The 24450-nt window shown below is 46.2% G+C and overlaps 1 protein-coding gene across 1 annotated transcript in view; it reads right to left on the bottom strand.

The window, feature by feature from the left end:
* The window catches only part of SMAD7 (SMAD family member 7), a 107965-nt gene extending 83983 nt beyond the window's left edge, over positions 1-23982 (bottom strand). The window contains exons 1-2 of the mRNA XM_081213034.1: positions 23713-23982; positions 15586-15676 (exon numbers count right to left, since the gene is read on the bottom strand). Of these exons, the coding sequence (XP_081069160.1) occupies positions 15586-15676; positions 23713-23829 (208 nt within the window). The 5' untranslated portion in view covers positions 23830-23982. The remainder of the gene's footprint in view (positions 1-15585; positions 15677-23712) is intronic.
* Between the last annotated feature and the right edge of the window lie 468 nt (positions 23983-24450).

The following is a 24450-nucleotide window of genomic DNA, read 5'->3' as shown; positions in this document are numbered from 1 at the left end:
CAGGTCCAATCCAAGGAGTTCACAACAGTATTTTAAAGGGCTAAATGACTCAGGCCCAATATCTGAAAGACCACCTTCCCTACAGAACCTCAGGCGTTAAGCTCAGCACCCTGAGCTTCCACCACCCCCTTAAGTCTTTTGAGAGGTGGCCTAGGAGAGGGACATTCTCTCTGGCAGCCCCCAAATGGTGGATTCCTTTCTCACAGAGCTGCATCTGGCAGCTTCCATTCCAGTTTTCAGTGAACAGCCTTTGACACCCGAGAGATGTGTGTTTTTAGGACGCACCCTGTTTTGGGGTGATTTTTAAAACTGTTTTTAATGTTGTATTTTAAATTGTTGTAACCTGCCCTTGGACCTAAGGGTAAAGGGAGGGTAATAAATTAAAATAATAATAGCCTTCTCCTTGGCTGGTAACTGTCTGCATGTGCACACAAAAGTGTTTGTGTGTGTTGGTCCCCACATACTTCTTGCTCCCCCATCACTGATATGTAACACTCCCTGGGGTTAGCCAGGGACTAGAAATCCCTTTATCTATATATGAATCATCTATGTATACAGAGATTACTCTTGGTGGGTGAATTGTTTTTACTAACAGAATTGTTCTGATGTGCACGTTCCTCAGTTTTCTTCTTGTGCTCATACCTTTATACGTCTGTTCCCCGACTGGGTGATCGGGTGGGCATTAATGTTTATCTGTCCTTTTGACTTGCAAGGACACAGCCACAGCAAGCTTGCCTTGCATGCGCAAGACATAGAGTTCAGTGCCATCAGTGTATACTGATGACACTGGGAACTGTTATCTTATTTCCATTCTGCTCCTACATTGTGTACTCAGCGTCTGTCGATGATGCACTTTTCAGAAACCTGGGGGGGGGGGAGAGGCGTGTCTGCATGTAAGAAATTAGCCTACCGTGCAAAGATAAAATTAATGTTCCTTGTTTTGCCAACTTTTGCTTCCAGTATACCTGAAGGAGTTCTACCTGAGGTCCAGTGCCAAGGGCCTTCTGGCGGTTCCCTCACTATGAGAAGCCAAGTTACAGGGAACCAGGCAGAGGGCCTTCTCAGTAGTGGCACCCTCCCTTCAGATGTCAAAGAAATAAACAACTATAGGACTTTTAGAAGACATCTGAAGGCAGTCCTGTTTAGGGAAGTTTTTAATGATTGACGAATCACTGTATTTTAATATTTTGCTGGAAGCTGACCAGAGTGGCTGGGGAAACCCAGCCAGAAGGGCGGGGTAAAAATAAATTATTATTATTATTATTATTATTATTATTATTACACTCACCACTGGCAAATGGCCCCCAGAAGCCTATGTGGCCCTTGGGCTTCAAAAGGTCCACTATCCTTGCTGTTGGTTACAGGTAGGTAGCCGTGTTTGTCTGCCGTAGTCAAAACAAAATAATATTTTTTTAATATTTTGTTTTGACTTGTTGCTGGTGTTGGCCTTGAGAGACAATGGAAACAAACCGCTGTGTTAGCAGCACCAAAGTGAGCTCCCTGAGGTGCAAGCCTGGGCAGTGTCTGGAGGTCCTGGGTTGCTCAGACGCCCCGCCCCCCCTTTTGCCTTTCCTTCTTCCAAAGATATCTCACAAGGCAGCAGAAGTTTAGGATCAGTTTTTCTTCTCCTAGATGGGCTTCCTTCCCAGGTTGACAAGCCCCACCTGCCCCTCACTTCCCTTTACAGCAGCACATACAGAAACCGCCTTCTTGACATGTTTCAAACACATCCCTTTGCTTGCCTGCCTGCCTGCTTTACTCAGATATGGTGTAATCTTACCTTACTGAGAATGCAACCTGATTTGCTTGCAAGGCGATTAGACAATGCTAGCTATTTGATGAGCATTCATTCTGACTTGTTTATGGGGAGGCTAGACTATGTTGCATCAGGCACGTGTTATCCTATCCCTTTCCTTATTGCAAAGCGGATTTGTTTTGCAAAAACTCACAATCAACCCGGCAACCTGAATTTGCCAGTGACTTAATCGCACCTGAAAACAGAAATGGGCTGGAAGTGGCCCTAGAGTTAGACCCTCACCCCCACACCCCCTGCGCGACGCAAATGCACACACAATTCCTGCTCGAAAGCTCACACACAACTTTATAGCTTTTTAAAAGGTAAAGGGACCCCTGACCATTAGGTCCAGTCGTGGCCGACTCTGGGGTTGCGGCGCTCATCTTGCTTTATAGGCCGAGGGAGCCGGCGTACAGCTTCCGGGTCATGTGGCCAGCATGACTAAGCCGCTTCTGGCGAACCAGAGCAGCGCACGGAAACGCCGTTTACCTCCCCGCCAGAGCGGTACCTATTTATCTACTTGCACTTTGACGTGCTTTCGAACTGCTAGGTTGGCAGGAGTTATGGCTTTTTAGTTGGCTCTAATAAAAGGGGGGGGGACCCCAGCTATGGAGAATGTTGGCGTGTTTTTCCTAACCAATGGCACAGCTGTGTGTGGCTATTTCTGCATCCGGTCGCAATGGCAACCGGAAAGAGTTTTATGTGTGGGTTAAAACCGCAAAAGGCAGGAGGAGAGGGGGGTGAACGTGACCCAACAACTGCCTCCACCACAGGTTGGCAGCTAGCCAAAGCGGCCCGAAGGTTCAAGGGAGCACCAGCCTTCTATCTCTTTAACCACATTTATAGAGCGCTGAATTGTCAAGCAAAACCGCTCTAAGCGGTGTACAAAGCGCACCACCGGCAGAGCCTGCCTCGTGCGTAAAAGCCGTGGAGCAGAGAGAGTGGAGAAGCCATTGCACCGCGGTTGCCTTTCGCAGCCCTCGGGCACATTTCCCGCCGCTTCAAGCGTCGTTGTTTCCCTCCTCGAATATGGGCAGCCTCGGCCTGCCCCACAGAACCGTCCCGAGCAATCCCTGCCACCTGCTCCTTCCTGGCACAGCGCCCCCCGGCTGCGCGTCCTCCGTCCCCACCAGCCCTTTGGCTGCGGCGCTCGCCTTTGCCCGGCGCCGCCTTGGCTCACGCGGGCGCTCTGGTTGCGCGAGCTGCCGGGTTGGCTGCGGCGTGGCCTCGCCGCCTGGGGCGGGCACTCCGGAGCGGCGCGCACTCGGTGACCCGACTCCGCAATTGCTCGGCTGGAGCCAGGGCAGGGGGAGGGATTCCCCGAGCCGGGCTGGGCAGGGCTGGATGTCCCCGGGCGGCGCAAGAGCAACAGCAGCAGCCAGCCAGCCAGCCAGGGAGGCGGTGACCCCGCGGAGAAGCACCCGGCTCTCCGCCCTCGCCCTGTCCTTTGCGCTCCCTCCCCGCCCCGCGTTGCTCCATTGCCGGCGGCCCCTGTGATGATGACTCAGGCGGGGGCTGTGCAATGCCAGCCCGGCAGTCGCCGCCGCCGCTCGGGCGAGGAATGGCTTAGCCCTGGGGGCGGGCGAGGCAGCCAGGCAGCCGGGGCCACGCCAGGCCAAGGGCGCACGGCAGCGCGCAGCAGCAAGGAGGCGCGCGGCTCCTGCCCCTGCTGCTGGAGTCCCGGGGGCGGCCGAAGCGGGCAGGCGCCGCCCGGCCCCCGATTGTTCGCAGCCGGTTCCGCCTGGCGCCGCGGCGGGCCCTCCAGCCCAGCGGGAGGCGGAGGCAGCTAGAGAGCCGGGCCGGGCCAGGGGGGGAGAGCGCCGGGTTCCTTCCTGGGCCGGTGGGCGGCCTCTCGAGCTACAGCAGGGAGAAGGGCAAGCAGGACAAGCCTGCCTCGCACGCACAGACTTCAACTTGGCTTTGCGCTGCAGAGGGAGAACACGATGATATTCAGCTTGCTTCTGAGATACCGCCCCCCCCCCGTAAATTTAGCTGTCATGGAATAACAGGAGGGGTCCTTCTGTAGATCAGGAAATGGATACATAGAAAACGGAGAGGAGGGATAAGTGGAGATTCGTATTCGGATCTGCCCTTTGTTTTGTTTATAAATTCAGTGGCGTAGCGTGGGGGGTGCAGGGGGGGCCGGCCACACCGGGCGCAACATCTGGGGGTTAGGGTTAGGGGGCGCAAATCCACGGGTTAGGGGGCGCAAATTACTTGCCTTGCCCCGGGTGCTGACAACCCACGCTACGCCACTGTATAAATTATCTAGATTTCAGGGTGAGTGGCGGAGGTGGGCAGGTTTGCTGATGCTGCTAAACTCTTCAGGGTGGTTAGGACTAAATAAGGGATTTGGAAGTGCTCGGAGAAGATCTCTCCAAATGGAGTGAATGGGTAAGGTAGGAAATGCAATTCAGCGTGAACACGTGTGAAGTGAAGCACCTGGGGCCACCTCCCCCCAAACAACCTACCTAATTTCACAGATTCACTCCTGGGGACTGACCTTTGGGTCACAGAATCACAGAACTGTAGTCGGAAGAGACCTTGAGGATCATCCAGGCCTGTGTATCTGAAGGAGGGTCTCCACTCCCATCGTTCAAGAAACCAGAGATTTGTCCTTTCTAAAATAAAGAACTACAGTACTTATCCTGTGGTTCCTCTACTGTAGGGGTGTGCAAACCTTTTTCAAAGAGGGCCAGATTTGATGAAGTTAACATCCATGAGGGCCGACCAAAGTTGTTGACCTTTTTTAAGGATTAAAGTTGTTGAGCTTTTTCTTGGATTTCCCCCCAAGAAATAAACTGCCACAGGCACCGGATTAAACAGACCGGCAGGCCGGATTAGGCCCCCGAAACAGACTTTGGACATGCCTGCTCTACTGCAAGGGCATTCATTATTATTTGTGGTCATGACGGTTTCGGGGTGATTTATACATGGACAATACTGTTTGGCCCACAACAGTTTTGGGGTGGGCATACTGCTTCATTTCCAATCAGTGCATGTTCTGTAACTTCTTGCTGAACTTATTTAACTTTTTACACTGCAAATATTGGGAGGGAGGGTTTCCCCACTTTTATCGCTCTGTAGTGTTGGAGTGTACTTGCAGACAGCAGCAGTGCCAAGAGTGTTGGGCAGAGCGTACTTGGGGTCCCTTCTGCCTTTGGAAAGGAGCTGTATCGGCTCCCACCCACCCAAGAAACCCCACTTCTTCCTCTAGGGTTCCTTGCACCCTTGGCAAGGAGCTGTATCAGTGTGTTCCTTCCTCCCCGCCAAAAAGCAATTTATCTCACATTTGATCTTGCTGCGATATAGATAGTGGTGGCATATCACCATGGGCATATGCATCATACATCCCATAGTCTTGAGCAGCCTACCTTTCATACTGCCTTGCCAGTTCTCACACTGCTCAGCTCCCAGCTTGTCTAATCCCACAACTTTACACGGATAGCTGGAGACACATTTCTGGGGCAACTGCGCTCCCAGCGGAGGCTGGTTTCACCAATCCCTTAGGTACGCCTCTGGCATGGGGGAAGCATCACAGAACAACTAACAAAGCAGAATGGTGTGCGGATGCTTCAGTATAGATCCTCCAGGGATGCGCTATGACGAGTTGCAGAATACGCCCGTAAAAAAAAAACACAACCCACCAGGGCCAAATAAGTGGATACAGTGGTACCTCAGGTTACATACGCTTCAGGTTACATAAGCTTCAGGTTACACACTCCGCTAACCCAGAAATAGTGCTTCAGGTTAAGAACTTTGCTTCAGGATAAGAACAGAAATCGGGCTCCGGCGGCGCGGCAGCAGCAGGAGGCTCCATTAGCTGAAGTGGTGCTTCAGGTTAAGAACAGACCTCCGGAACGAATTAAATACTTAACCTGAGGTACCACTGTATTGTTGAGCTTTTATTTTAGGAATCTCCCAAGTTACCTCTCCACACGGCTTCAAACATTATGGATTTCTGAAACTGACAGTACTTTGGTGTAGGAAGAAGTGTGAAAACACTGTCATGTGTAGATTCAGAGAAACAGGCCTATGTGACCATCACGTGTGATTGCCTCCTCTGTACAGGGGGAAATAAAAAATTGATAGAGATTTTACCTCACAGGGTTGTTGTCATAGTAAAATGGGGAGGGGGAGAACCATGTATGCCACTTTGAGCTCCTTGGACAAAAGATGGAATATCAGTGTAATAATAACTGAAAAGAGCAAGTTCTCAAGTCTTTTTATCTAGCTTTGGTGTTTTTTGTGTCCCCCCCCCCTTGCTGCTGATTTGTTTTGTGACTGCTTTATCTAGCTTTGCATTTGATTGCATTGTTCGTATTTCGATATATGCTGATGGTGCAGGATGCATAAATTAATAAATAATCCAGACGTGGCAACCAGAAGAGGGAATGAACGATTGCATTGCAGATGACTCCACGAATGAAGAAATGTCCCGGGTTCTGTTAAAATGCAGACTTGCGACTCAGTGTGCAACCTCTGAGGCAGGGGCAGCAGCTGTGGCTCAGCTTCCTTGCGCCAGACATGTCTCGTATCGGCATCTCGGTTTCAGTTCCTGATTAGTAAAATGAGATCAGCAGCAGCCCTGAAAAAAATTGATCATCATATTGACCTACCTACGTTTACGCGGATGTCGCAAGGGGTGTCGTGTCGTTTCTGAGAGCTGCTTTGCATGCTTAATGGTTCCATGTAAATATTAAGAATTTGTATGATGTGCGGAGATTAGGCAGGGCAGGGCAAAGCAAAGGAAAGCCTCTTTGCCTAAAGGAAAGATATGTAACCGTCTGATCCAGATATTGGAACAAATCATAAAAGGCTTTGCATGCACTCCTTTAACTGTGTAGTTGTTATTTCCGATTGATGTAGAATTTGGGACATTTTCGGAAGAACGGTGACCACAATCCTTAACCCCCCTTCCCTGGAAGCCCCATTGAGTTCAATGAAACTAACAACTTCTGAGTAGATAGTTGCATTGTTAAGGAGGCTTTTTTTCTGACCAGGTGCCCATAGAACTGGGACTACTGGAATTAGGACTCCCAAGAAAACGGAGAGGGGCTAAAGGGCCCTTTCATTTTCTGAGCTTGAGTAAATACACCACTCAAATATTGTTCCCTGTAGAAATGAGGACTAGAAATTTTTATGAAAGCAGATGCTGAAGGAGATCACTCTACGAAATTTTATGCTGAATTATCATTGCCCTCTGTTTTGAATTATTGCAAAGTGTATTTTTAACATGAAGACAGGAGTGCCTGGCGTGCTCTGGTCCATGGGGTCACGAAGAGTCGGACACGACTAAACAACAACATTTTTAACATGGTATCTTGCTATGCTTTTTGCAGTGTAAGCCTCCTACGGATTATTTGCAGATGGGCAGCAGCATAAATAGTAAATAGGTGCACCCTGCTCTGTAGTGCATGCAGCAAAGACGAGGGTCTAAATTAACAACTGCGGAATCCGCTCAGTCTCTTGGGCTGCAGAACTTGCTTAGGAGTAAAAGCAACACTGTTATGTGCTGAGCTGAATCCTAGAACAATAGGATCCAGAATGCAGCAGTCTGATTGGTCTGCAGGAGCCACCCATTCCAGCTCCAGGTGGAAGTGAATCAGCGACCTGATTGGCCTGCAGGAGCAGCCCGGAATTAGCCAATCACGCGGGGCCCATCGTGTAAATAATGTATATATAGCTAGACATTTTGGGGAAAGTTTCACTCATTGCTACTACAAGCTGAATAAAAAACATGAAATTCACACTCGACTCCGAGTATATTTCAAACACTGAACTCAGTGGAACATGTTTCTAAGTACACATCGTATAGTGTTGCCTTGTTGATCTCAAAACCACTGACTGCTAGAATTTTGTATAGGGGATGGTCTTGGATCAGGGACCTGGTACTCTCAGTGGGGCTTGTGTTACAGAATGAGCTGTTGAAAGTCGATGGGGCTCAAACCCCATAGTGGGTGTAACAGTCAAGAAGGCGAAAAAGGGAAGTGAGGTGCAGATGGGGCTCGTCAACCTTGGCACAGGAGCCCATCTAGGAAAAGGAAAACTCTGATCCTAAGCCTCTGCTGCCTTGCGAGATATCTTCGGTAGAAGGAAAGGCAAAGGAGTAAACCCCACACAAGTCCAGAGTGGAGTCCCTAAGATAGTTGGATGGCGCCTTGTATGCCTCCTTCCGGCAACTCCTGCAGCCAAGCTGGTGCCAAACACATTCTCTGCTTCCCATTGGACCACATCAGCGAGGCTGAGAGGGGGGTCTTGTTGTCTGGGCAGCCCAGGACCTGCAGAAACACTGCCCAGCCTTGCGCCCCTGGGAGGCCACTTCGGTGCTGCTAACGCGGTGGTTTGACTTCACCACTGGAGGCGCATTCCACTGTCTCTTGAGACAGACAGATGCCAACATTTCACGGTTGGGAGCCGACTTAAATCAGATGCAACTGCTGATGTGAAAAGTTATGTCACAGTAAACCTGTCTGTCTGTGGGATGCCAAAAGCCTCTTCCTTGTTTGATTGTTTTTGCAGCAGCTGCTCTTGGAGAATGAATTGGTACCTTGGCCATGGAGTGGCAACAATTCAGCAGGTGAACCTGCCCCATTTCACTTCTGTTCAGTCCTTGAAAAATCATCCCCTGTTCAGCTCTACATGTTATGCATCCATTTCAGAATAAAGCTTGTGTCCATAAGAATGAATGAATGAATGAATGAATGAAAGCCACAACAATATCTAAAGGCCAATCCACACAACCAGACTTGAGCGTTTGGTCAAAGTGAGTGATCTGTGCAGTTTTGAAAACATGTGTTTGCTCCACCAGGTGCGTGGCTAAGAACTGAGTCCACATTGCCTAAGATTCCACTCAGGTTGTGTACACATTACCATTTATCGTGGCTCCAGCGAGCTCATGCTGCTGGTGTTTGAAATCAAGTACAGTGGTGCCCCACAAGACGAATGCCTCGCAAGACGGAAAACTCGCTAGACGAAAGAGTTTTCCGTTTTGGAGGTGCTTCGCAAAACGAATCTCCTATCGGCTTGTTTCGCAAGACGAAAATGTCTTGCGAGTTCCTGCGGGTTTTTCTTCCTCCCCCCCTTTTTCTAAGCTGCTAAACCGCTTATCAGCTGATCCGATAAGCCGCTAAAAGCCGCTAAAAGCGCTAATAGCGCTAATCCGCTAATCCGTCAATGGGCTTGCTTCGCAAGACGAAAAAACCGCTAGACGAAGAGAATCACAGAACGGATTCTTTTCGTCTTGCGAGGCACCACTGTACACACGATGTTAATCCCAATTCATATGTATCCTGTATTTCCTTGAGAAATAGTGCTGTTTGATGTGTTTCCCCTCAAATCAGCTCCCATCCGGTTTGAAAATTTAAGCGGCCGTTAAGTTGAGGTGTGTACGTTTTGAAGATCAGTTGCACATGCTCAGATGACAGATCCCTTGAAGCAGAGTTGGGGAATGCAAGTACAAGGAACCAAGTCAGGCAATGTGCATCGATTGAAGAGATCCTCACCCCCTTGCTGACGTGCCCAGTAACATAGGACTTGAAACACAGCAGGGGGAAATAAGCTTGTTGCATTTTTAACTGCTAATGCGTACGTACCATTAGTCTGGCAGATGGTGAGAGCAAATGCACTTGGGTTGCAAGCAAGGTGCACTGTGAATTAGCACACAACCACTGCGGCCTGCGTCAAATTAGCACAATCCAGAAGCCACAACTCATAACAATTGTGCCCCGTTTACGTTTTCAAGCTGAATTCAAAGTCCTGGTTTTGACCTTCACAGCCATAAGCAGCCTGGGCTCAGAGTGTATCAAGGATCTCTTCCTGTTGAGATCTACTGTTGATACCTACCCGGGGATGAGCAACACAACAGGGCCTTTTTTGTCCGGGTGTCAGGAATGTCAAACGTTTTCCTAAGGGACTCGCCTCTGGCCTATCATGCACACATTCCAGCAGAGAACTAAGACATTTTCGCTGTCATTTTGGGGGTGCTCCGTTTTAATGATGATACCTGCTACTTTAAATGTGGCTGCAGAATATTTAATTCCTAACGTTTAATTTCTAAGAAGTTTAATTTCTAACATTGTCCATTTGTGCTTTTTGTTTTACTTGCTTAAAAAAAAAGATTTTTTTGTTTGCCACTGGAAAAGGCAGGATTTAAGTACTTGAAATAAATATGTAAATTCACATTTCTGGGTTTCGGTGAATTTATAAACTTACAGTACAAGGAGAACAAATTTACCTGTGTTGGCCTCAAGCCAGAAAAGGCTACTTGGTTAACACCCTTACGCTTGCAAAAAGGAGTTATTGGATCATTAACAGCCATAAGCAGACGGGATGTAAGCGCAAGGAAGCACATTACGGCATTTCTTCACATTGCACAAGCTTGTCATGTCACAAAGATTTTCACCTCCCCTTCCACCCTCACCTGAGAAATTAAGATTCTCAGACAATGTGAAAACCCCTAATGAATTTCTTGTTAATGAATGGAGGTGCTGAAATCATGACAATAAAAGGCATGCAGTGTATCAGTCACCGATGGTGCATTTATAAAACAGGAGTGAGGAGTTTGTGGGGAGATAAAAAGCACATCTGCTATGTGCTAATTAATCAAGCTGATTAAGACTCAATTTGCAGGGTATCTAGGCAGAGCACTGGCTCCTGAAAACCAGCTTCTGTGCAACTGGTCTCTTAAGTGCAGCAATCTCATAAAAGCACCAATCAATGTGTTTGTGCGCATGCACATGTGTCTGTGTCTGGTGCGGGGTATTTGGCAACATTATCTGCCAGGCCGTGCTCCTATGGAGGTGTGAGGTTGGAATGGGGGGGGGATTTAAACTGCTATTGGGAGTGGGAGACTAAAGACGAAACGGTGAAGGTGGCAACGATTAAATGGGCTACCTTATTAAGGAAAAATTACAAAAGACGATGTTTTGGTGGTACCTGACACCCAGCAAACTGGTAAAAACGCACAGAAAAGGGTCTAATCTATGCTGGAAGTGCCACAATGTAGAGGAAACCCTAATCCATATATGGTGGCCATGTAAATATACTAGCGAATACTGGGAGATGATGATTCATACAGAATTAGAAAATATCCTTAAGATCACATTTACCAAAAGACCTGAGGAATTTCTGTTAAGGATAACAAGTGATGGTATTCCGAAAGATGCACACAATCTCTTTTTTTAAACGCAGCCGCTGCAGCTAGAGTAGTATATGCAAAAAAGAAAGAAAGAAAGAAAATAAAAAGATATACCCATGAAATTTGGCAGAATAAATTGATAGAATACACAGAATTAGTAACTATGACCGTGAAACTAAGAAATAAGAATGAGTCACGGATAAGAGACAAGTAGAAGTGCTTTTAAGAGTATCTTAGAAGGTATAATAGTCAATTTAACCTACAAGTAGGAATGAACATATGAGCAGCAGATAACATTAAATAAAAGATGATTTGAGACGAAAATGGGTGGAATAATAGATTATAAAGCTGACAAAAGACTGCGTAGAATGCCATGGAGAGATGGACTGGGAAGTCGGAGGATAAGAGATAACAATGAATGCTGTATGATGTATATGTAAGTTGTAAAGATGCATAAACCAAATACAAATAAAAAAGGAAAAAGAAATATGTGACCCACAACATCCAGTCATTGCTGCTGCTAGCAGCCCACAAGGCTGACCATTTGCTAAGGCCTACCAAGTAAGATTACCAAGATCGGCTGAATCTGATTTTCTGACCCGGCTGTGTCTCATGTTATGCAACAGCGAGAGGCTCTCACTTTGAGCGGAGATGGGCTCTGGGAAGGTCATACGCAGCGTGCATCGCCTCCGATCTAGCCAAGCCACGTGCAAAGGGAGACCACGGTCCAGAAGGCTTGTTTCTGGGGAGGTTATTCTACAAAGATGGCTTGCTCTTCCTGATCAGTTATTTCGATATTGAACGAGCCCCTTTCAACATGTTCACATGGGCCTCTTCTGTTCTGAAGAACTACTCTCTGTGAGTGCGTGGAATAGTGGCTGATATAGGTGCCTTCCCGCCCCCCGCCCCACATCGGTGGAGACAGTTCATAGGAGGGCACACCTGCGCTATTTTGTGGTTCTGCCTCTTTTTCTGCTCTTTCCGGGGTGGCAGCCATCTTGCAATATGCTGTGACCCCACTCCAGCCATTTTGTATTATGGCATAACAAGAACAACAACTTATTATTCGTACCCCGCCCATCTGGTTGGGTTTCCCCAGCCACTCTGGGCAGCTTCCAACAGAGATTAAAAAGACATTGAAACATCAGTCATTAAAAACTTCCCTAAACAGGGCTGCCTTCAGATGTCTTCTAAATGTCAGGTAGTTGTTTATCTCTTTGACATCTGATGGGAGGGCATTCCACAGGGCAGGTGCTACTACCAAGAAGGCCCTCTGCCTGGTTCCCTGTAACTTGGCTTGTCGCAGTGAGGGAACCACCAGAAGGACCTCAGTGTCTGGGCAGAACGATGGGGGTGGAGACGCTCCTTCAGGTATACTGGGCCAAGGTTGTTTAGGGCTTTAAAGGTCAACACCAACACTTTGAATTGTGCTTGGAAACGTACTGGGAGCCAATGTAGGTCTTTCAAAACCTGGGTTATGTGGTCTCGGCGGCCACCCCCAGTCACCAGTCTAGCTGCCACATTCTGGATTAGATGTAGTTTCCGGGTCACCTTCAAAGGTAGCCCCACGCAGACCACATTGCAGTAGTCCAAGCGGGAGATAACTAGAGCATGCACCACGCTGGCGAGACAGACATGGCAACCGTTTAGTGACTGGCACCCACCAGGCTTTCTCCAAATTCCCAAATGCGCCCACTGGCCCAGAAAGATTGCTGACCCTCAGCTGTGCCATCACAAAGGGCATTGGATGTGCTCTGACTTTGTAGAAGGCCCTACTGGGTCAGAAAGAGAGACAGCCAACTGAAGGCATCTTGCCTGGAGGCCCATAACAAATGTGGCATGGAGCCTGACCACAGGGAGATGGGAGTTTGTTTGTTTGTTGCACCATGTCGATAACATGTAAATTGGGCCTCTTATTCACACTCAGACACACACACACAAGAGTGCCCTTGCTGTGCAGTCCGGCAAGCCTCTCGTCTTGAGCCAGCATTTGTAAAACGATATTTCTATATTTACTTAAACATCTATTTAAAGAGGAATCCTTCATAATTACTCACCCACAGATAGATGACACTGTTTTGGCTGTGTTTATTTAGTTTCTATTAGCGATTGGCAAAAAGTCTACTGTGGCTTTAAAGCAGCTCTAGATGAATGACCCCTTGATCATAAAATAAGGTACGCTGCCTTCTTATTTTTTTTTCTTTTTAGCCCTTGTGGGAAACGGATGGCAGAAAGACATATATCAATGTCTCCTCCTATCATTTCCAGATAAAAATACAAAAATCCAATAAATTCTAATGGGACTGGCTTAAGAGGCAAATTCTCAGAAGGACAGAGTGGTATTTTAAGTATCCTAACACTTTGGGGGTCATACCAGACTGCAGAGGGACAATATGCAGAAGTTCAATTAAGTGATCTTAAATATACACCCTTAGTTGAACGCCCAGGCCCCATTTCTGACACAGTGGGTTACCACTACAAGTATTGTTTACACCTGTTCAAAGTATGCATACAGGACCAGTCACCATGACAGCTATTAGCAGAAGCTATAACTAGCCTGACTTTCATTTTGTTGGGCAATTTTTTTTATTATTAAAAAAAGAAAGAAATGAATTTGATGGGATTTGGACTGGGCAAATACGCAAACTTTGCATTACCTGAATGTCTTTCTAGGAGATTCATATTTATATATATATTCTTCAAAAAAATCTAATTGCAAATCCCATTTTATAGCACTCCAAGTTTGCCTGTGTGGGATGCAACCCTATCGTTTGGATAATCTAACGCTGTGGGCCAGACAGGTTTAAACCTTCTGTTGTGAAGTTTGGCTCAATCAGGGTTGGCTAAACTATTGTTTGACTACAACGCCCATCATCCCTGACCACTGACCATGCGGGCTGAGGCTGATGGGAGTTGGGAGTCCCAACAACATCTCAAGGGCCACATGTTGCCCACCCCTGGGTTCAATCCACTGGAGAGGGTGGTTCAATATGTATGATTAATAAAACAAAATAAAAACCTCCTAAGGTTAAGACTTTTTGGAATGTGTTAACTTATACCACAGCTAGACTGGAGTTGTTTGGAGAATCTCTCCCCATAACACAAAAGATAGTTTGGAACTATGACATAGCAGCTTAATTGGCTGAGCACTGGACCATTTAGATCAGTATTATCTAGCTGCTACCCAAGAGATGGTAGGGAGTTAACACGCAGTCATCTGCAGGCAGAACACATGAGCCATCACAGAGTTATGGCCAGACCCAAAAGGCTTGTTTTGTTCCCAAGTCAATTTACTGAGTATCCTGGGAGATGCCTCATAATCTTCCGTAACGGCTGGGGGTTTGCTTAACAATTCGCCTAGGGGTCCTCATGCACATGTGTCTTGTGGGGAAACGTTTCACAAAAGTACAGGCAGCTCCCCACTCCCTGGTTTGTGCAGGGGTTACGTTCCAAGTCACTATGCGTGTTGGCGAAATTGTGTATAACTGAAACCCATCGAAAAAGCCGGCAAACATCTGCACTATATTTAAAGCACTGTTGTAAGACTTTTTAAGAGTCATGGCTTCCTTCCAAATAATCCTTCAAGTTATAGTTTGTTCAAGATCTCCTAACAATTCCCAGCACTCTGATGAAAATACAGTTCTCAGGATTCTTGGGGGAAGTCGTGATTCGTGAAGTGGTATATAATAGTGCTTTAAAGGCATAGTGTGGATGTGACCTTCATTATTACAATCACCAGCAGAACATCACTCTCCGTGCATTTATCGCAGTATAGATTTCACTTCTTCCAGCCACTGACCTCTCTTGGCTTAGCTTCTCGACAGGCCACCTGTTTTCTTGCAGAAGAGCAAAAGAGGCTAATCCAAGTGTGTACGCAGTAAACCCATTTGTAACATAAAAAATGTTGTTCCTCTCAATCTGGAATGATCCATGCTCATCCTCAACACGCTAGATCATGCCACCCATAAGGGTAGATGTGGTAACTTCACAACATATCTGAAAACCCTTCCTTTCATTAAGTTATCCATGCATTTTCCTCCCGACTTGAGAAATTAAGAAGGAAGTGCCTATTACAGGTATTGGTACAGTGTCAGTTGGACAGGTCTGGATAATCACCCTCCTGATGGCTGGCATCACATACAGCTGTTCTCAAACTGCGGGATAGCACAGAATCAACCTGCAATGAGCTTTTATTTTCTGAATGATACGGGTTTCTCAAGAAGCAGCTTTTCAGGAGGGATTTTTTTTGTAACAGATCTAAACTGTGAGTGGACTACGTAGAGGGGAAAACCCAAATACTCTAGTGTGCATTGCTTATAGAATAAAATCTGAGTTGGCAGCCTATGTTCTTCTTTGGCATGCGGGAATGTCCCTTTGACAACTGTGAAGCTGTTGTCAACAGACTCTTGAAGTCCTGGAAGACCATCACAGTCAACAACGTCATATTTGCTATTGAAAGACCAGGTGTTAAGAGTGGGCACACTCTTTTGAGAACTGCCCTCCTGGCATCTGCCACATCCTCTTTGAACACCAGGGCCCAAAGGAAGCCTGCTCTTCCAACTGCCCCACAACTACTACTTATAACAAGAAGGCCCAAAGGACTCCTGGGGCAAAATTAGAATAGCAAGAAGTAGCATCACACTCAACTCACCTGATTTTCTGGATGATGATGGCTGTGTGTTCTTGAGCATGGCTGTTGACTTAGAATCACTGGCGGCGGCAGCAACTGCAGCAGATGCGTTCTGTGCAAAAGATTATATTTTAGTTTCCTCTTAACTGTGTTGCTTTGAATACATATTTTGTATTTTTAAAATTCTTTTTATTGAATGATTTTCATGGATAACAAAGGTGCATAAAACATCTCTGTTTTCAGTTCAGAGTCCTATCCGTAGGTTACATCTGGTATGGGACGTTGCTATCACAGGCATTGTGAGGTTGTGGGGGGAGAGTTTTATTTTGGGGTGTTTTATTTGATGCTTTGTAAACTTCTTTGATATTTTTGTTCTTAAAAAATATAAAGTGTTATAGAAACGAAATGAAAAATTATGTTGCAAGGAGAAAAAAAGACAACAATGGCGCCGGCAGAAAGAAAGAACAAGCGTTTGCGGCGATTACGACTGCGTCCCTTCCCCAAAGGAGTCTACAAAACTGTAGCCATAAATCTGCGTTACCTAAATCTTGTGTCATGGCTTGGTCTGCAACACGACGCAGGGGACATGCACACAACACAGATCCACCACGTCTGTGGCAACATGAAAGAGCAAAGAAAGTGAAGCAATAACTATTTGAATGGGAAATGCTCCAGATGAAACAGCACCCTGGTAGTGTTATTCAAATAGATTAAGAAAGAATAGAAAAACAAGCAAGGCTTTAGCATGCAAAACACAGCCTTAATTCCTGCAACAGCCGGTGACAAATTGAGAGTCACCCGTAAATCACTGCAGAGTATCTTGTGAGATTCGATCTCGGGCCAAGATGTAAGGCAGCCAGGGCGTGCTTGTGAAATGGGACCAGCCCATTTGATATCGTTGCATTTATATATCAGTCATCGGTGGAGGGAGCGCAAAGGACTTGCAAAGAGGAAGGAGGGGAACTTCTGGGGCTTTTCTTTTCACTTCTGAAGAGGGAACAGAATCCCAGGCCTTTCCTGATATGCCCTGGTTGCTAGCCGTGTTCTTAGGAAGTCAAGAGGCCACAGGTTCTGTCCCGGCTGTAAATAAATCGGATTGCATTTTGGCAGGGCGAAGCCCGTTTTAAATTTAAAAGGCACAGGGCTGAGGAGGAGGAGTGGTCCTTTTTGCTATAGAGATGTACCAGGGCCCCATCTGCCTGCGCCAACCTCTATATCCCATTCCCGTCATCACCCTCAGCTGGTTTGGGCTGCTGCTAAGACCCGGCATTTGCGACATGCGCCTCTCCTTCCAGTCTGCTGCTGGAACAGCGGCATGTTCTTGGAACAGAGCGGGGATAACGGAAGTTCCGTCCCCAAACAGCTTTGAATATGTCATCATTTGCCTTGAGCCCCTGCGCTTGGCACCGTATCACTTTCCAACACAGATTCAGTAAGCCTTGATCACTTCCAAAGGGGACAATTAACAGTGACATCCCAGCGGCGTCTACTCAGAAGTAAGCTTCACTCAGGTCAACACGGCCCGCTCCCATGTAAGTGCATGTAGGATTGCAGCCAGAACTGGTTTGCACCTATCCTGTACCCAAGCATCAGACCAACGCAGCTTACGGATGCACAAACTGCCCATGCGATCAGGTGATCAGGGCAGGGCCTTCAAAGCCCTTTTTGGATCCGTGGTACAGAGGTCGCACACTTAGCCCTAACAGAAGGCCACCGTACCCTGATAAAACGTACTTGGTTGTTTAAGCCCTTTGAAAACCAATGTAGCAAATGGGGTTGGGGATGCAGGATGTAAGTCAAAATAGAATTTTAGAGAAAGCCTGCGCCATTTATGAGCCACGAAGCCAAATGGAATCCATTGGGGTCAGGCATAAAAGTTCTGGCGGTTCCCTCACTGCGAGAAGCCAATTACAGGTAGGTAGCCGTGTTGGTCTGCCATAGTCAAAATAAAAAAATTCCTTCCAGTAGCACCTTAAAGACCAACTAAGTTAGTTCTTGGTATGAGCTTTCGTGTGCATGCACACTTCTTCACTTCTGTGTATCTGAAGAAGTGTGCATGCACACGAAAGCTCATACCAAGAACTAACTTAGTTGGTCTTTAAGGTGCTACTGGAAGGAATTTTTTTATTATTGCGAGAAGCCAAGTTACAGGCAACCAGGCAGAGGGCCTTCTCGGTAGTGGTGCCCGCCCTTTGGAATGCCCTCCCACCAGATGTCAAAGAGAAAAACAACTACCAGACTTTTAGAAGACTTCCCTGTTTAGGGAAGCTTTTAATGTTTAATAGGTTATTGTATTTTAGTGTTTTGTTGGAAGCCGCCCAGAGTGGCTGGGGAACCCTAGCCAGTTGGGCGGGGTATAAATAAATTATTATTATTATTATTATTATTATTATTATTATTATTATTATTATTCACTAGAGAATCCATAAACTGTATGGATTCACCACCAGCTTGAGTAACAGGAATCACAAGCTGCACAGACCTGCAGCCTTTATGTCAGGTTTCCGTTTTCATTTTGGAACCGTTCACCATTAACTTTTCATGTACACACACAATATCCAGTGCACTTGTTCTGCTGGGGTGTTGTTTCTCAGTCTTTTCTAACGCATGCCCCCTTTCAGCTAACAGGAAAATCCCATACTCTTCTCATACTTTTAACGTCAAATAATAATTTTGGGCTTAATAATAAAAGTAAATCTAAGCATTCATATTCCAAAATATATATGCAAATTTTCAAAAAAACACACCACCCACATGAAATTTCAAAAAGGCGCCTTCAATTATTATTAATGTGAGAATGGATGTGCCGTGCTTGCCACATCTCAGGTCACTTTCAACAGCCAGTCTGTCACACCGTTTTGCTTTAATAGCCACAAGAGTAGAAACACCAGCTTCGCAATGCCACACAGATGGTATAATGATGAACAGAGCTGATGGAACAAGAAGAGATCCCCCATCTGGGATGGCTATATGGGAAAAAGGCAATTCAACAAATATACAGCAGTTCATCAGAGGGCTGGTTAATGGGAAAGTTTTTTCCTGAATGTAGAAAGCTTGCAAATTGCTTACGTAGTGGTTGATGAGATTCTGGCTCACTCCAAACTGCTCTGTTTTTTGCAGGTGCATTCTGCAACATGTAACTGATGCAAAAAGTGATGGACTTACACCAGACCACCTGCCCAACATTCTGCATTATTAGTTGTGTGATGTTTCTGCCGTGTCACCATATTATTGTTGTTTGCAAGGGCACTCTCAAAATACAGTGCAGCAGAAGCAGGGGGAAAAATTAACTGGAACTGATGCACATAGAGACCTAAGAAGTTACAGGTTTTCAGCATTACTTCAGGGTAATACACTGATTGGACATATGTTCAAATCAAAACTTCTGCAGTCTCGAACAGTAATGAAAGCAGGATCTCCTATAACTGCCCCAATACCATCATGAGCACAAATCATCATAAACGCACAACAAAAAAAGGAAGTCTGCAAGGGTCCTGTGGTGTCGAGTCACCTCAGTATAATGTATTGTCCCACACAGTTGTGTAGTGGTTAGAGAACACTCTGCTCTAACTTTCTTCTTTCAGTGATCACAAAATTACCCTGTCCGGCTGGAAAATTTGATATGCACCATAGCAGATTTCAGTGTTTGTACTTTTGTTGGTCCCACACAATGAAAGACACAAAATAGGTAACATGATATTTTTGCTAACAGAGATGAGGCTTGATAGTAGGTGAGAAAGGGTTGTGTAACTGTGTTCGTTTCCTTTGATATATTTTCTTTCCTCCCACCTTCCCCCCTGGAAGGAAAGAAATAATTCTATACTTCTCTGTCTCTCTCTTTAATTTGGGGCCAAGGATTTAACAGCTTGCGAGAGCACCAATTCAGAGACAACAATAATGTTACATTTCCTGGCACTGAAAAGAACCCCCTGCCTCTTATACGTCACTTCAGGATGGCCTGATGATGGAACTTCCATTGTATCTGTGAACACATCCAAACTGAGAACGGTCAGTTCACAAGGAAGTTGGTGCTTCAGAAAGGAAAGATGTTTCTTCACAATGAAAATACTGCCAAGTGGAATTTCAGAATATAGGCATCAGGGTCATGTAAAGAAATGGAGCCTTTAATTGAAGCTGCAACACTTTCCAAGATAGGTGTTTCAGCGGATTCTGATGAAAGGTAAGCTTCCATGTTACCAGATGGAAGAAAATTTTACAGCTTTTGCCAGCCAAGTGACATCCACTTGCATTATATATTTTGGAAAGTTGTGTGTTTATTCGTTCATTTGGACACCTATTAAGATATCAAAACCATTTTTTTGTGATGGTTGTTGAGAGCCATTTTTTGTCTGTGTTTGGATATAGCAGGACACCATTTTGAATCAAGATGGTGGTGGAATGAACCTGATCAAAAGTGACCTTAGCCACTGATTTCAAAACTGCACTGATTTGTTGGTTTCTTGGAATTCCTGAGCAACTCTGGGGACAAGGCTTCCTGCACATAGACTGGCTACATATGTGTTCTAGTCATGACAAAGAGGTACAATTTCTAGATATTCCATTTGACCGTGCCCAAGAGCAATTAGCCATGTCAGAAACCCTGAGTGGTGCTCAGAACCTGCTGCAAGATGTAGCTGTTGTCAAGCCAACTATGAGAGCAATGACCATGGTGGTATTAAACTAAACATTTTGTTGTTTTTGTTGTTGTTGTTTAGTTGTGTCCAACTCTTAATGACCCCATGGACCAGAGCACGCCAGGCCCTCCTGTCTTCCACTGCCTCCCGCAGTTTGGTCCAACTCATGCTGGTAGCTTCGAGAACACTATCCAACCATCTTGTCCTCTCTCGTCCCCTTCTCCTTGTGCCCTCCATCTTTCCCAACACCAGGGTCTTTTCCAAAGAGTCTTCTCTTCTCATGAGGTGGCTAAAGTATTGGAGCCTCAGCTTTACGATCTGTCCTTCCAGTGAGCACACAGGGCTGATTTCCTTAAGAATGATAGGTTTGATCTTCTTGCAGTCCATGGGACTCTCAAGAGTCTCCTCCAGCACCATAATTCAAAAGCATCAATTCTTCGGCGATCAGCCTTCTTTATGGTCCAGCTTTCACTTCCATACATCACTACTGGGAAAACCATACATGTAAACAAACGACCAATCGCCAAGAAAACCCAACATGGCCAAATTTGACTTCAAAAGAGCAAACTTTCCCCAAATGAGTTTGGTAAAAAGAAAGTTTCTTCTGTAGAGAAGAAGCTGGTCTTTCAGATATTTGGAGCCCAAGTCTTTACATGCTTTAAACACTAATATGAGCACCTTGAATTCGGCCTGGAAATGAACTGTTGCTCATCATTCTTCTGCAGGCATTTGGGCCAGTTCTTCTGATGGAAGCTGAGAGGCGCTCCGCAAGTGCTGCCATCAGAAGTGGCACCAAAATAGATAAATAGTGCAGGCCCAAAAGTAGCTTTAAGGGGAACTGATATCTGCATTGGATCTCATTTTCCTAAAAATAACGCCTTACTGATTACTGGGTTGCCCTCGGGGAACGGACACAAACAGAGCTCCCGCTTGTCGCCTTCCAAGAAATGTTTGTTTCTTTGTAGATGGGCAACAAAATCTTTGTGACACTGGAATGGTGCCTCGGATCATCTTACCCGAAGCCAGGATTTGGAAATTATATTTATGGCTAAACTCAAAGCTGCTCCAAAAAAACTCTTTAGCAAAACCAGCTAAAGAGGGAGAAGGCAAGTGTTAAGAATTATTAATGTTATTATTTTTACGTGTGTCAGCAGGAAAGACTTTAGATAAGCTAAAAGTCCACTTCTGTCCTTAAAGGTATTCTTGGGATGCGGTATTTTAACCATATGAATACAGTAATATAAGAAGTCCTCCCCACAGCTGGAGCATTGTAAATCCTGTCCCAATGAATAATCAAGGGAGGCATTTAAAGCATTTACAAGACGGTGGCTGAAGTCCAGCATATGCATATGCAAGGGGATGAACAGGCATGTGAAGGACCTGCATGATGTCCTGTTTATTGTGTATTTATGATGGTTTCAGGGCAGTTATATGTGATCCTGCTTTCAGTACTTGTTTATGCCTGCAAAGGTTTCTGGGCAGACGTACCACTTCATTTCCAATCGGTGTGCATCCCATAACTTGCTTATGATAATCTACAAGCTTTTCTTGGCCACAAATGTCCCGCTTTAGTTGTGCTATAGAGCAAGAATACCCCTATAGACATCAATAATGTGGCATACCATAGTTATATAGTTAATTCACCCAGGAAGTCTTTGATTGTGGCACTCCATGAAAATAAGAGAGAAGGTGTAGTTTGAGGAGGCCTAGGTCTCGTGTATATCGAACTCAAGGTAAGTTAATGTCTGAACGGGGTTATCAGCTAGGATAAACATAACCTTTGCTCTTACTTGAGCCAAACAACACAAGCAGATCCCATACCCTCCAACACATTGAGTACCAAAACTGGGAATGTGCATCTTTCCATCTGTGCTCCCAAATCACGTGACCCATGCAATATCATTGAGTCTGAAAAATGTGCTGTTATTGGGGCCGTGCTCTAACAGCTCCCAAAAATGATTGTTTGGGAATGCCCAGCGAGATTATGCCCCCCCCCAAGCGCATTTTTCAGGGTGAGATCTCAGTGCGAAATCACGCGATATCACAGCAGCCATACCGGTTGCCATGCTCTTGCAGAGAAAAATGGGATGTCTTTTTTTTCTGGGACACTTGTGGGGTATGAGATTCAGCATAACTACTTGGCATCTGAGGGCAGGTGCCAGGGTTCCTGCAGGACTCACCGATATGCTGACACTGACCCTTGGTACTGCAAGCTGGGTCTGTGAACTTCAATTTTAATTTCCCACGATGCCCTGGAGTGACACTACATTAGGCGCAATGGGGCATTATGAAAAACTAAAACTGGTAGTTGCCCTTGGTGTGTTGCTGCCACCACCAACACGAGGAAAGTCTCGTGCGAGATCACCAGAGACCACTTTGGCCAGATGCCCCTCAAACATGGAGCTGACCCTGAAGACAAACTTTGCAGAAGTCGACTTACAAGTTAATTCAGTTAAGAAATCACAAGCAAAGCAAAGCAAAATAAAAATGAACCAGTGCCTCCCCTTCATCCTTAAAATGCGGCTCTGTGAATGGTTATGCCTTTTTTTTTTTAATGTCCATGTAGAAATGTGCTTTGATTGAATGCAGCTATTAAAATACCAGACCTGGTTTTATTGGCACTACTATCAGCATGAGTTAAGGAAGTGGGAACTCTCTGTGTCAAGAGGCAACAAGGAAAAAAAAAGACAAAAATGATTGTTGTAAGGAGTTCTAGATCAGGGTGGGCTGCCAGCCAGCTGCTGCTTCTTTTTTAGTGCTCTGACAAGTAAAACCACATTCTGTCAAAGAATCCAGCATTGGGGCCCAGCAGACCCAGCAGAATCCGTAATTCCTGATCAGGCTACTGTAGGGTGGCCATACCTCTGCAATTTCCCAGACATATCTGGAATACCGCAGTGTCCTGGCGGAAATCAGCAAAATGTCCAGGAAAATCCGGGCGCATGGCAACCCAGGTCGGCAGCGTTGTTTTTGCTGATTTTCCTTAAAGACAGCTCAAAACATTCATTTTGTGTGTGTGTGATTTTGCCAAAAAAGCTCATCAACTTTTCTGTCCGGATTTTTGCTGCTCAGAATACGGCAACCCTAGGCTACTGAAAAAAGCCAACTGGCATTTACTTTGCTTTTATTTACTAGCAATGGCACACTTTTAAAAGGCCCTGCAGGAACCTGCACTGCCATTGGACCGTTGGGCTCATCTTGTCTACACCAGGGGGCAGCAAACTTTTTCAGCAGGGGGCCGGTCCACTGTCCCTCAGACCTTGTGGGGGGCCGGACTATATTTTTTTTGGGGGGGGGGGAATGAACCAATTCCTATGCCCCACAAATAACCCAGAGATGCATTTTAAATAAAAGGACGCATTCTACTCATATATAAAAAATAATAATTCCCGGACCATCCACGGACCGGATTTAGAAGGCAATTGGGCCAGATCCGGCCCCCAGGCCTTAGTTTGCCTACCCATGGTCTACACTGACCGGCAGCAGCTCTCCAGGATTTGAGGCAAGACCGTACCTGGAGATGCTGGGCATTGAACCCGCGGCCTTCTGCTTGCAATCCTGTTGAGAACTTGGGACTTTCCTCCTTTGGATCATCCAGCTTCTTTTCATGGGCCCTCGAGGGTGCTGTCATGTCAGGGGCCCCAGTGAGGCGAAGACGAAAGCCTTCCCTAAACTGCTCAGCAAAGATAGCGGGGCTGCGGGTGCCCAAACCAGCCAGAGACTCAGCCTAGGCCCAAACACGACCCGGGAGCGGAGTAAGGCAGCAGTCCAAGGTCCGTGGCACAGGCAAAGGGCACAACACGCAAGGCAGGCCGGAGGCTTGTACTCGGGAACTAGGCCCAAGGGCCCTGAGGCCTAGGAATCGCATTGCTCAAGAGGGAGGCCTTCTGTGTGCTGACCTCTGAAACCGCAGCTGCAGGCAGTGAAGGAGTTTCAAGCCCTGCTTACTCACAAGTAGACCTCTTGGCCTAGGAGGCGCCTGTGTGGCTGGAGCCAGCTCATAGGAAATACTGAGCTCGATGGATGCAATGGCCTGACTAAGGTAAAGAAGAGTCCTTTTATTTGTTTTTGTAGAGGGAAGTGAGGGGCAGGTGGGGCTCGTCAATCTGGGAAGGCAGCTCATCCAGGAGAAAGAAAATTCTGGTCCTATACCTCCACTGCCTTGTGGGATTTCTTCAAGAAAAGGCTAAGGAGTAAACCCAGTGCTTTTTTTTTTATTTAAAAAAAATGTGTTTAGGGGTACTCTCATTCT

This window comes from Podarcis bocagei, assembly GCF_964188305.1.
Source record: "Podarcis bocagei genome assembly, chromosome: 11".
Classification (NCBI taxonomy): domain Eukaryota; kingdom Metazoa; phylum Chordata; class Lepidosauria; order Squamata; family Lacertidae; genus Podarcis; species Podarcis bocagei.
Note: the sequence above shows the minus strand (reverse complement) of the source record. Positions and strands in the feature narration are given on the sequence as shown.